The sequence below is a fragment of the Globicephala melas genome, chromosome 5, assembly GCF_963455315.2.
Source record: "Globicephala melas chromosome 5, mGloMel1.2, whole genome shotgun sequence".
In the NCBI taxonomy this organism is placed as follows: domain Eukaryota; kingdom Metazoa; phylum Chordata; class Mammalia; order Artiodactyla; family Delphinidae; genus Globicephala; species Globicephala melas.
This window is the reverse complement of record NC_083318.1, coordinates 95,594,981-95,609,262: the sequence shown is the minus strand read 5'-3', so window position 1 is coordinate 95,609,262 and position 14,282 is coordinate 95,594,981. Positions and strand designations below refer to the sequence as shown.

Genomic DNA, 14,282 nt, shown 5'->3' with positions numbered 1-14,282 from the left:
TAAATAAGTAAAGAAAAATATATATTATAATGTTAAAAATTGTGATAAGTGCTATAAAAAATGAAGAGCATTCTGTGAAAGTGACAACTAGGAAGGCTTATATTAGATTGGCTGGTGAAATCAAGGCAAGTGTCTATTGGGAGGTTAACATTTAGAGAGAGACCCGAAGGAGAAGAAAGTCAAGGGAACCCTATTCGGGACAGGGAGGGGACAGAGGAGCCATTTCAAGTAGAGAAAGCCTGCTGGAGAGGACACGTATGTTTGGCATAGCTTTGAGGCTGGCAGGCAGTAGGGTCATATTGCAATCTCTCTGAGGAACTGAGAGGTGAAGCAGTTTACCCAAAGTCAGACAGTGGGTTAGAATCTGGTTGGAAACCCCAGTGTTCTTACTACTCAGACCAGTGCTCTTCCACAGTATCGCACTGCTGATCATTATCGCACCAAGAACGTGATCTTATTTTGAAATAGCTTGAAGGAAGAATATGGGTCTGTTCCTGGACCAAACCTTGGCTGCCCTGGAACCCACGCTGGGGGAATCTTCCCTGGAGAGCTGACTGAAAGCCAATGAGCAGAGATGCTAGTCCAAGGACCTATCCGAAAGCTTCTCAAGTCCAGCGGAGTCTCTGTCTGCGGGTGAAGGGAATGACTTACCTTTGGAGAAGGCCCCTTTGTAATCCATTTCCGCCAGTGACATATCAGATGTGTTGGGGTCCATCAGGAACACCTTCTCATTGTTGCAGAGCTGAAATTCAGTATTGAGCGAGTATACAACAGGGACAGGGCGGTTGGTCTGCTGGAATGCAATGGGTATCAGGAATCTAAATGTGGGAAAAACAAGAGTTTCTTGAGAGCAGGGTCGACTTGCATTTGCCCTTTGAGCTGCCCTCCCTTTCCCACCCTTCTCAGGATTGTGAACAGTACTTTGTTGTAGGTGCTACATATTTACTGAATAAAGAGATGTCTGCAGGCAAGAGTCTTTATTTAGTTCAGGCCCTTATGAGGTTCATCTGCTCTTTGGAGCAGGAATAATCTAACTGGTCTTTAGACTCTACAACGCTCTTTGCTTTTCCTGGCCCTCTCATTCTGGAAAGCCCTGAGGGCCGATTTGAGATTAGCAGTAATGATTTTAAACTTTCCTGACTTTGGCCTTGCTGAACCTTCTGCTGGAACACTCCTTCTTCCTCTGCCACCGTCCTTTGCCTAGTGAACTCTTATTCTTCAGATCTCAACTCAAGCACCACTTTCTCTAGGAAGCTTACCCTCTTTTTCTTCCCTCCCTTATCATTTGTTCTCATCACACTGTGCACTTTTCTTTCATAGTACTTACTGTGGTTTGCTATTCTGTTTAAATGTGTGATCAAAGTCTGCTTCACCCACTGTGGATTCCATAGAGTCATAATCCATGCCTATCTGCTCGCCATTGTACCTGCCATGCTGGCCAAGCTCCTAACACATATGTTTGTTAAAGAATAATGCACAAGTGATCATTTGAATGCTTTACTCTTCCCATCAAGTCCATCTGATCATTCCCTACTTTTAACTGAAGCTGCTCCAGGGGGTGGATTTGAGAGGGCTGTGGTGCAGGAGGAACTTGGGGTGTAGGAGAAACCCACACAAACCAAGGCTGACCATGCTTCAACAGCTTTGATATAACCATTAATTGTACCAAGAGTTCATTTATCTGACTCAGGGAAATAGGTTTTTCTTGTTGATGTTGGTATTTATTACCAGAATCCACACAGTGCCAGGACATAAGACACTTGATAAATACTTATTGATTAAAGAGAATGAAGAAAGGACTTGAGATGATGATAATGATGACTTACAAGGTTATACGTATGACAGACTCACAAAAATAGGCATAATAGGAGACACAATTCTTTTGAAATAAGTCTGAATTTCCAGTCAGGCTTGATTATTTGTTGTGTTGTAGTTCTACTGCATCCATATTGAAAGATATGGAGATGATCAAAAGCAAAATTAGGCCCAAGGGGGAAAGTCACCCTGGGAATAACAGGGAACCCACAGGTAAAGATGCCCCTGATGTAAGGGAAGAATATCAACCCTGAGGCCTCAGTACACTCCAGCAATACTCTTCACGCTGCAGACTTCCACACCCACACAGCACTGGGACTGGAGAAGGGGTTAATGCCTTTTTGGCTCCTTTTTGCCATTTCAAATCTTTGTTCCTCTCTCCTCTTAAAAAAAAAAAAAATCCAGCACCTACCCTGGAGAAACTCTTCTCACACATGTAACTAAGAGACACATAGAGTATTGTTTGTAATAGAGAGGATCTGGGATTATAAGCCAAATAGAGTGGTCAAATAAATTGTGGACTCTTCCTATGAAGGCTACCTTAATGCAGTGAAAAACAAACTGCAGCTACATGGATCAACATAAATGATGATTTCACTTATGAATCAACAAGTGATTCACTGAGGGAAAAAAAAGCTGCAGAGGGCTTCCCTGGTGGCGCAGTGGTTGAGAGTCCGCCTGCCGATGCAGGGGACACGGGTTCGTGCCCCGGGCTGGGAAGATCCCACATGCCGCGGAGCGGCTGGGCCCGTGAGCCATGGCCGCTGAGCCTGCGCGTCAGGAGCCTGTGCTCTGCAACGGGAGAAGCCACAACAGTGACAGGCCCGTGTTCCGCAAAAAAAAAAAAAAAAAAAAAAAGCTGCAGAGAGAATTCACGCAGTATGAAATTTTTATATAAAGTTCAAAAACATGCAAAACCATGTAGAAGTAAATATGAGGTGAATCATAAACCAAAACAAGGGATGATAAGTACAAATATCAGGCTAGTGGTTACCTTAGTGGAGAGTTGGGGAGAGTATAGCTGAAAGGGGCACTGAGGGTGTTTAAATGGTAGCGGAAATGTTCTATTTCTTTTTTTTTCTTTGACTCCCAGTTTCATTAGTTATAAAATGGAGATAACAGTACCAATTTGTGGGGGATCATTGTAATGCAGATTGAATGTTAAGAGCTTAGTACAGAGTAAGCACACAGTCTGCCCTCCATACACGGTCACTAATAGCAGTGGTAGTTATTATATTCTCTTATCATCAGTATCATAGCCCAAGGGATACCCAATTCATTGCAGCTAGGTAATGTTCTTGAGGTTTTATATATCCACGATATATGGTCTTCTGGGTATCTAAAATATTTCATAATTAAAAAAATGTATTACATGAATAAAAATTCCCCAGCAATTCTCTTCAGACGATTTGCCCTCTATTCTTCCTTTCTGCAACCAACTGCCATTTTCCTGGTCACCATCCTTCCCACACTTGGCTGACTACGGGCTCTCCAGCGTTGCTTCTGCCCTCAGTCTCCGTGATTTCAACATCTGCACGGATGAACCTTCTATTCCCCTAGCCTCTCAGTTCCTTGATGTCCTCACTTCCAAACAGCGAGTTCTCCTCCCCACTGCAGCCACCTACCCTCCACCATCACACTAGGCACCTCCTCCAAAAAAACTCATTTTCAAACACTTCCCTCTCTAACTGCCACCTCCTATCTTCCCAGCTCACCTCTTCTTTTAATCTCACTCATTAACTCTCCAGCCACACCAGACCCTCAGTGACCATGTTTACCAGGATGCAGAGGACCTGGAACACTAACATACTCATGGTGGGAATGTACACACACAGTTACACATTTGCAAACACTGGGAAATGGTGTGACACTTTTTTAAGAAGTTAAACATACATCTGCCATGGGATCCAGCCACTCCATTCCTAGGTATTTACACAAGAAAACAGAAACCATGTGTCCATATAAAGGCTTGTCTATGTATGTTCATAGCAGCTTTATTTATAATAGCCCAAACTGGAAACAACCCAAATGTCCATCAACTGACCGATTTGATAAACAAATTTAGTGTGTCCATACCATGGAACACAACTCGGCAATAACAGGAACAAACTACTGATATGCACAACAGTATGAATGAGTCAAAATAATCGTGTTGAACAAAAGCAGTTAGAGAAAAAGAATGCTGTGTGATGCCACGTATATATATAAATGTATATAAATTAGCAGAAAATGCAAAGTAATCTGTAGTGACACAAAGATCAGCGGACACCTGGGGAGGAGGGGTGGCCTGGGGTGAGATGGGAGGGAGGGAGGGATAACAAAGGGCCATGAGGAAACCTTTGAAGGAAACAGATATATTCCCTATCTTAATTGTGGTGATGTTTCACGAGTGTACACGTATGTCAAGATTGACCAAATTGTATGTACTTTAAATGTGTGCTATTCATCTTACATCAGTAATATTAAAAACAATTCAATGGGGCCCTCAGCACTGCCGATCTGCTGCCAGCTGTAACTCTACCGCGCTTACGTTCCCACTTTCTGAGACGACTCTGTTTTACTTCCTCCTCTCTTCTCAAACCTCATTGTTGCTCACTTCTAGCTAATGCTTGGCTTCTCATTTCATGGAGAAAACAGACTCAGTCAGATGTCTCCCCTGGCATCCTTCCCCTCCCAGTCTGCTAATTCTCCCTTCACTTGTATCCATAGACTGTGCTTGCCTTCCTCTTCCAGTGGATGAGCTCTCTGTGCTTCTGGCTAAGGCCGGCCCTTCCCCTCATGTCCCAGGTCTATCCCCTGCCCTACTCAAGGACTCGGCTCTGCAGATCTTCCCTCCTCCCCCTGCATTGTCACATTTCCCCTAACAGACCAATAGGGTTATTCCCACCAGCATACAAACATCCTGAAATATTTTGCACGCTAAAACACAAACAAATTAAACCTCCTTTGACCCTTCATCTGTTTCCCGCTAATGCCTCTCTATCTGACATCCGTTATAACAAAATTCCCTAAGCATTGTTGTTCCCTCTTGTCTCCACATTCTTGCCTCCCTCTCTTGAACCCACTCCAGTCAGGCTTCATCGCCCTCAGTCCACTGAACCTGCCCTTTGTCAAGATCATCAACCACTTCCCCATTGCCAAATCCAATGGCCACCTCTCAGACTGTTCATTTGAAAGTCGCATTCCAAATTATCTTCTCTTAATGATAATGTCAGATTCTGTCTGCAGTGTCTTTCCTCTGAAATGTTTTCTATTCACTTTGCTCAGCTCCTAGAAAGGTGGCACTAGACTATACACTGCCTGAGAGCAGAGGTGACTTTTAATCCTCTCCTCTAGTCTCCATGCCGAGGCCAGAGCCAAGTGCACGATAAGAGCTGAATAAATACTGGCTGAATGAGTGAACATTGGCACAACACGGACAGTCTCAGGTCACAGGTGGGGATGGGCTGATGGACAGTTGATTCTTGTTATCCGCTGCAGTTACATTCTATAACGCTGCAATGAACACTGAATGAGTGAACAGTGAACCATTTGCTCCTGAGGGAAATACAGGGTCAAGTTCCTGCAGCCTCTGGTCACAACATTTTCAACCAGTGATCAATACCTAACCCTGTTTCATGCATGTTTCTGTTTAAAGACACCTTATTTGATAGACATTGTTGATTCATTCACATAGAACTCATGGCAACAGCACTGAAATTCATGCTTGAATGAAGCTTATCTAGCAATCCATCAAGCTCCTCACCACCTTCTTGTACTTAGGAAACTAGACAGCACTTCGGCACTATGCTGGGGAGCTATTTTAAACAGCAAAACCACCAACACAAAGCACAAAAATTCGAAAACCATGGCACTAAACAGACCGTAAAAGGAACACTAGTTCCTGTCTTAATGGACTTGAGGATATGCGGAGGGGGAAGGGTAAGCTGTGACAAAGCGAGAGAGTGGCATGGACATATATACACTACCAAACGTAAGGTAGATAGCTAGTGGGAAGCAGCCCCATAGCACAGGGAGATCAGCTCAGCTCGGTGCTTTGTGACCACCTAGAGGGGTGAGATAGGGAGGGTGGGAGGGAGGGAGACGCAAGAGGGTAGAGATATGGGAACATATGTATATGTATAACTGATTCACTTTGTTATAAAGCAGAAACTAACACACCATTGTAAACCAATTATACTCCAATAAAGATGTAAAAAAAAAAACAAACACTTGTTTACAGTATGAGAAGGCAGAGGGTTGTCTTGCTGGATCTGAGCTGGGAATGTGGGTCAGACGACTCGCTATTTCGCCACTCTGCATGTCAAGGAATGATGGGAATGGCACCACGAAAACTGGGTTTGAGGTTAAATACAAATAAATGTTAGCGAGTAGGTAAGTTCGCAATAGTGAGGCTCAACTGTCTTTCCCTACCTTTCTGGGGCATGTGCAGTGCAGGCCAAAGGCTTTTCTCCTGGGTCCGCCCAAGGCTGAGTGGGCTGCACAGTGCAAGGGATCAGGTAGATGGTGTACTCCCCGGAGTAGTCCTTCCTGGAAACATGCAGGCAGACTGTGGTTAGAGGGACCAATTTATAGATTATTTACTTACCCAGAAACACACTTCATTAAACGGTTTTCGGATGATATTTGTGTTCAGCATCCGACCAAGAACTTTAAGGGTCTGCAAACACAAGTTTCAGGAATTCATCACTGACTGTTTTAACCTTTAGAGTACTATCCAAAGGTGTTAAATAGAGCTCCTTTTTCACTTAGTCCAGTCCTTTTCATAAGAAATGCTGAGAAAGGCACACTGTTGATAAAAATCTAAAAGGCTCCGGTGAAGGCAAAACAGAACTAGATTTCCTTTAGAGTCCCATGAAACTTACTTGACAATTTCTGTTCAGTGTCTCTTGTTGACTGACACCCTGTTACACATTCTCCACTACAAAAGCTTTTATTTATTGAGATGTGACCCTGCGGGCTGCTGCTGCTCTGATTGAATAGGTGGCAAAGGCCTCAGGGTTAAAGGACCCCACTCCAGAGAACGCCCCACCCCCATCATTAGCATTCAGCTTCAAGTCTTCTCTCCCAAACTCTACGGCTTCATCCCTTTATAAACGAAGTTGAAGAACAAAATCACTCCTCATCGGAGATGACTTGCTGGGAATTTCCACGTTTATGGTGGGGTACGGGACTCTGTAGGTCATGAACCTGAAAGCGTGGAGCCTTTGTAGCCTCACCTACTTCACTTCCCACACCTGTCATCGGTAGCAGCCCAGCCCTGGCAGTTTGCCTGGAAGGCAGCCAGACAGCCAGAAGCTTCAGGAAGATTCTTCAAGGGCCCTGGGAGGCTGCCATCCATTGAATGAGGTGCTCAGGGCCGTGAATCCTAATTCTAACTATTGTGATCGTGAACAGTTCTCGTATCCTCTGTGTTCATCCTTTGACCATTTCTTTTGTATTCTTTGTATCTGTTTATTAGTAAAGTGATAGCAAAGATTTGGTAAACATAAATAAACAAGGAAATAAAATCTTTAGGACACAGCCTGTGTTCAGTTTAGTGGGATGGCACAGGCTGGAAACGGGAAGATAGTCTAACCCTACTCTTGCTTTGCCTCTGCCACGGTTGTATGATTTTAGCCAAACCTGGCGAACTTTCAGGGCTTAGTTTCTAAGCCCCTTCATGCCCCCAAAGCTTGTGTCTGTATGTCTGCAGTTTTCTCACACGATCCTTATCTTTCTCCAAAGCTTGGACCAGCAGGAAATGAGATCTTGTATACTATCTTTTTTTTTTTTTTGCGGTACGTGGGCCTCTCACTGTTGTGGCCTCTCCCGCTGCGGAGCACAGGCTCCGGACGCGCAGGCTCAGCGGCCATGGCTCACGGGCCCAGCCTCTCCGCGGCATGTGGGATCCTCCCGGACCGGGGCACAAACCCGTGTCCCCTGCATCGGCAGGCGGACTCTCAACCACTGCGCCACCAGGGAAGCCCAGATCTTGTATGCTATCTTTGAATTACACAAAAATTGACCTGTATAACGTGAATACTAACTCTTAATTAATAGAAACAGTTAATTAGGCAGAAGTGTCCATGCCTGACCCTTGCTTTCCAAAAGTCAGGCCAGATCCTGTTGCTCCTCCCCTCAAACGCTGCAGCGGCTCCTGTTGCACTAGAGTGAAAGTCAAAGTCCGCACACTGGCCTAGAAGGTTCCACGGCGGCCCGACACCCAGCTCCTTCCTGCCTATTACCCTCCTCCTCATTCACTCCGCTCCAGCCACACCAGACACCGCAGGAAATTCGCCAGGAACCCCTTCCCCGGTACTCTGCATAGTTAACTCTAGCACCACCTTCAAGTCTTTGCTCGAATGTTCCTTCTAAACGAGGCCTACTGTGAACATCCTAACCAACATTACAATGTCCCTCCACTCCTGATTCCCCTTACCCTGCTCGCGACCTTTTATTTTTCCATAGCACTCATCACCTTCTAACATGTGATACTATACTCATTCATCATGTCCACTGCTGCGTGCAAAGATCTTTATTTGGTCCACTGATGTATTCCAAGTGCCCAGAACCTTCCCTGACACACAGTAAAAGCTCAGTAAATATTTGTTGAACACATGAATGCAGGACAAATGGTATGGCCTCCCCAGGCTGCAGTCCTACGTTTTCCCATCCCTAAATATGAGTTAGGTCGACTTCCTGACTATCCCTGCAAATATGCCAAACACAGTCCTGGATGCAGGTTTTTAATCCTGTAGTTCTTCTCCCCTCCTTTCTGAAAACTAGACATTTCCCACCAGTTGCCCCGCCTCCCCCAGAAGCCTTGGACAGCTCTCCAGCCCGTGCTGGGCCTGAGCTCCCCTCGCTGAGCAGCTGTGGTCAGGGCTCTGCACGGCTCACAGCGCACACAGCACAGAACACTTGGTGTTGTCTGTCACTTTGCCGTTTATCTATGGATTTTACCTCCTTAGCTCAAATGTTAGCTACTAAGGGATGTTTATTCAGGACTGACCATGTGCTAAAACCTGCAGTTCTGGGGCTTCTAGATCAAGCAGGCATGCCTTTTACCCTTGGGAAGCTCACAATCTAGTGGAAATGGGACTCCACTTAGAGCATAATAAATATATTGAGCTGTGTTACAGTAAAAGCTGGAACAATGTGTGAACAAGGAGTAGGGGCTTCTAGCACTGTATGGGAAGTCAGGGAAGGTGTCACGAGGGTTCAGCATTTTAGTTGGAGCTCAGAGGACTTTGAGATTTGCCAGAGGAAAAGAGCAGGAAGGACAGGGGAATTGCAAAGGTACAGATGTATGGATGAGCTGGCGGAGTCAGGGGCTGGGGCGATGTTTCATGTGGTTAGAAGGCTGGGTTTGAGGTGAGGCTAGAGGGGAGGATATGTGTCTTGCTCAAAGAGCTAGACTGCATTTGGTAAGTGGTGGGGAGTCAGCAGAGGATTTCAAGAGGACCATTTCTCTGCCTATAAATTGGGACAAGTACCTGCACAATCTCATGAGGTTCTAGGAAACACAGCCCTTAATGATTATTTTATTATATATTGATTTCAAAGGAATCAGTATACACAAAAAATACTTGATATAAGAACAAACATTTGTAACTAAAAATACCTTTTTGAAAATGATTCTTCAGACAATTTGCCGCTTCTTAACTGTAAAGAATAAGGTTTTCATGCTAAATATGGTTCTAATTTCGTGATCTGTAAAATGGGGTTAACAATATTTACAGTAGACTCCATTATCCTTTTCATGGTAAAAGTTTTCATTTTGTTTGCCCTATTCTCCCGTTTTACAAATGGGATGTTTTACTGTATTTATCCAATTCTCATCTACCTCTGTATTGGGTGTGGGAGGGGACTAAATCTTGCTATTTATTTTATAGGACACTGGACCGTAAGGTGTGACATCTGGACCTGAAAACCAGAGATCCTGGATTTTGCACTGGTTGTGGTAACTGGAATGAAATTTCTTTATTATCCTAAGCTTTTAGTTGGACACATTTCCCAGCTTCCTTTGCAGGTAGATGTGCCATGTGACTAAGTTCTGGCCAGTGGGAGGTGAATGAAAGCGATGTGCACCCTGCCTGTTCTCACCCTTGGAATACGGGTGAGCACTTCCCGCTTTACACATCAGAAGCTGATTTGAGCTACATCTGTTTCTTTCTCTATATGCCAGAGGGTTGTTTCTATCTCCGTTTTAAAATAGAAACCCAGCTTTTGAAGAAAAGCCCTTAAAGAAACTGAGAATATTTCAGATTTATCCCTGAACTCCATCCTGTATTCACCTGTTATAAGAGCTTGTGGCTCTCCAGAGTTGGTAAGGAGAATCAAAAGTCTGAGCACTCCACAGGAGCTGCAGGTCAAATTCAATGCCTCCGAGATGGTCCGGAGTCAATATGAATGATTTCACATCAGGGAGGGTGTGGTGCTCGATCACGAACTGCCCTATTTCAAGGGGAAACAAACACACACTTATTTGTAAGTTTTATTGTGCTTGTGGTGAATCCCTTATACAAGCCTTGGAACTGATTTAATATTCTGCTGTAAAACAAGGTTATACCTACCCACTTGCCTCTGAGAATATATTCCACACAGGTTGGGACAGCATGGCCTCTTATTCCAGCCCATCACCTTACTCATGATGGCCATTACGGTCATATACATTTATAAACAATATGAATATGCTTTGTAGAAATGACGCTAATGAGCATATGCACGATAATATGAGTCCTTATGTGACAATGAACCTTGAACGCACTTAGCTTTGAATTCCAACCAACGTGTCTCTTGGAGGTAGAAAGATCACAGTAGTTTAGAAATAGAAATATCAATTTCAGATTAAAAAACCCCTCATTTAGGGCTGCTCAAGTCCTTGGTGGAAGGAGGCTATTGTAAACATCATTAAAAAGATCAGGGTTACTCAGCAAGACACTTCCACTCTTTAAAACTGCAGTAATGCAGTGTCTTGAATAATTAAAAGTAAGGAGACTATTCTATACTAAAGAGGTATAACTGCCAAATTGTAACATACGAATCTTGATTAGATTCACCTTCCTTTTATATAAACAGATGCAAAGTAAATATAAACAAACATAAAAACAAGTAGAAAAGACATTTGTGAGACAATAGAGGGAATAAGAATAGGGACTAGATATTATCGGATCAGTGTGAAATATCTTGGCTATGGTAATACTGTTGCAACATAAGAGAAGGTCCTTGTTTAAGGAGATGTCTACTGAAGTATTTAGGGTAACTTGGCATGAAGCCTGCAACCTGTCTTCACATGGTGTGACCAAAACAATGGGAACACACGCATGTGTATGTACAACATAACACAGAGCAAAATGTTAATAATTGTTGACTTTGTTCTTCATTGTCCTATTCTTTCAACTTTTCTCTGTGTTTGAATGTTTCTTAGTAATAAAAAACTTGAGGAAACAAATGGCACTGATATTACCTCTGAATTTGGCATGGGTCTTGAATTCAATGACCAGACGGCCATCCTCTCGAATGTAGATTCTTATTATCTGAAGTCTGGCAGAGAGCACACTGTCCGTCTGGATTCCTGGGAAGGCAACCGTACACAAGACATCCAAGTGAGGGCTTGGAGAAGATCTCCCAGACAGTAGCCTACATGCGACTTATCCCAGGGACACTTCTAAGTAGAGCTGCACGCTTACTTGAATGTAACTTAGGACAAATTTACATATTTGCGTGAACATGGAGTATTTAGAGACATGTGCCAGTTCATTCTACTTGGTTCTTTTCTTACAATTCTATTCTCTTGACATAGTCTCTTTATACCTGAAGATGCCACTTAGCCCAGATGCAGGGTCCCAGCCCAGAGCTCAGAAAAAAATGGTCCCTAAAACTTCTTACTATTAACTTTGCACCAGGACGTCGTTACAGCACATCTGCTTCATACTGTATTTTCTTTCCCTCACCAGGACACCTTTCAGTACTTAACAGAACCATAGCCAATGTCCTGGTGGCTACATTTCATATTGAAAGCAATGGAAAATTAAAGGTTAGCTTGTAGAAGGCCAGCTATACATGGCATAACATGAGTCAACTGTGGCTTTAATATGGGCAATTGCAATCACAATACCCACTGAGTTCAATATGACCAAAAACTAAAGGGTAACCAAAGGAGGGGAAAAAATAAAATTTAAAAAACCCCAAGCTCAAGGAATTATCTGACCCAGAGTGTGAAAACTCCCTGAAGTTTTTTTTCCTATGAGAAATATAAAGCAAATAAATGATTTGAGCTTAAACCATTAACAGAAGGAAGGACTGTATTTTCCATTACTAGAAGTGAAACCCTATTTAAAGAAATCTCCTCAGATCAAGTAACTCTGCCTCAGATCAAGTAAATCACCACCAGGGAGGGAGAGAGGAAGAATGGGATCAATAAAATAAGGGCAAATGAGCTTGGGGTTGTATTTGAAGTACAGGACACTGAAAATGGGGAAAAAGCCAAAATCAACTCAGTGATTAGAGTGAGTGGAGGACAGACTCATGGAGTTTTAGGGGACATTCATGGGGCAGCAGTGGGAGAAGGGGGGTCTCACAAGAGAGGTGTGAGTTCCTAGCTGAAGGGTTGTCACCAAGCCAGGCCCTGGGGGCTGAGGGCTCCTCTCAAAGAGAGCCATAACAGAGACAAGCCCGAGGGGAAGGTCATTTAAAAATATTCAGCATTGCAGTCTTTGAAGTAAAACTAGGGTTAAAATCCCTACTTCAAAAAATGCAACAAAAGAGCAAACTCGATGCCAAATGAATAAAATGACCCAGGTTATTCTTGATATATTTTTCCATTTCCGTGAATCTGATTTCAAGACCCTTTGCTCCTTAAACAACATGAATGACACCATTTTTACCTAGGAGAAAGTGAACATGACTATATTCCAAAGAACACACACTCGTACGAACCCCCTTACGGGCAGTATAGGACCTGTCACTTGCCGTCCTCTACTCTGGGCCCCTCACTCTCTGGACTGAACGTATCATGATGCTGGAGGCCTTCCAGCATCAACTTTTATCAACATCATTCTTTTTCAGGTACCACAGGTCTATATACTTTTTAGACTTTACCTGTCTCTCCTTTGACTGCATATAGGATAACAGGATGAGGAATGCAGCCACTGTTAAAAGTCTCTACTTTTTTTTTTTCTTTTAATCTTGCTTGAGCATAAGGTAAGACTCGTTAAGATGTCAGTGGGTGTACCTGTTCTCCAGAGAACAGTGTCATAGAAGAAGGAAAACTCCATCTCGGTGTGGTGCTCCAAGGAGGCCCAGCCCCTGGGGGCTGTCACGTAGATGTAGGACACGTACAGAGGCACATGCACTGTCAGGAACGATTGAGCAGAGTCTCTCACCTGCCAAGCAAGCAGCGTGCACACAGAGAGGGTTATTTCTCTCCAGGATGAAAAGGCATATGAACATCACATCTTGGTTCAATCTTCATTCTCTCAGTCACTTATTCAGTATTAATCAAGTGCCCATGATTGTGCCAGGCACCAGGCTAGGAACTGGGTCCTCAGCAGTGGAAAAAATCCAAAATCACTGCCCTAATGGAAGCTACAGCCTAGTAAACGCGATTCATAAATTAAAAGATAAAGTAAACAACGGGACGGGAAGTGGCCAGTGCTTCTTTAGATAAGGTAATCTGGGAAGGCTTTTCTGAGGAGGTGACACTTAAACACGCTTTTGAAGTGTGAGAAGCTTTGCCTACACTGTTCATTTGCTGGAAGCCTTGGCTGAGATTTTTCAGGCATCACAGTTATTCACAAAGGAGCGGGGCAGATCTGGGATCTACCGTCAGCACACAGTCCCTGGCTGACCTTTGACTGCATATAGTTTCGAGTGAGCTGGCTGTGGGAGAGCATGAAGCAACCCTAACTGGGAGGATGCCCAAGCCTGGATCCTCGGATGAACATGAGGCTGACTTGGATGTTTTAGTGAGTACTTACATCTCCTCCAAAAGGAAATAAGGTCGTGGGATTTGGATATCATACCTATGAAACTTACCAACTGACAGCTCAGAACTTCGCCTACTTGGATAATTTCCCATCCCATTCCACGCTTTGTTGAAATAATTTTGAAAAGGCAGCACCTCACACTTCCAAGGGAACCTTTTTCTAAAGGGGTTCCTGTTACTGCTATTAATTCGGCTCTGTAACTTTCATTTTACTATGCAATTAACAAACAAAAACTCAATTGAAAGATAACACAATATGAGCAGAAGCTTTCATGAAGAAGGTAACTGTGTATATGTGTGTATGAGTAGGGGAGTTGGTGTATTCGCTTTTAAATGTGTTCTATATTTTCCTCCATAAATATATATTTCCTTTATAACCAAAAAGCTTAGTTTAAAACTATTTTATTTTGTCATTGGCCAAATGCTATAATACACTATGGAACTTACACACATTTTTTGTTTGAAAATTCTTTACCCATGTAAAGTGTTTCCATGG

The 14,282-nt window shown here is 43.5% G+C and overlaps 1 protein-coding gene across 2 annotated transcripts in view; it reads right to left on the bottom strand.

Moving 5' to 3' along the window:
* Positions 1-14,282, bottom strand: part of FRAS1 (Fraser extracellular matrix complex subunit 1) — a 465,438-nt gene that overhangs the window by 9,887 nt on the left and 441,269 nt on the right. For both annotated transcript variants that reach the window (XM_030877950.2, XM_060299521.1), the window contains 5 exons: positions 13,034-13,184; positions 11,267-11,374; positions 10,095-10,254; positions 6,229-6,345; positions 652-818 (listed from right to left, as the gene is read on the bottom strand). In XM_030877950.2, the coding sequence (XP_030733810.2) occupies positions 652-818; positions 6,229-6,345; positions 10,095-10,254; positions 11,267-11,374; positions 13,034-13,184 (703 nt within the window). The remainder of the gene's footprint in view (positions 1-651; positions 819-6,228; positions 6,346-10,094; positions 10,255-11,266; positions 11,375-13,033; positions 13,185-14,282) is intronic.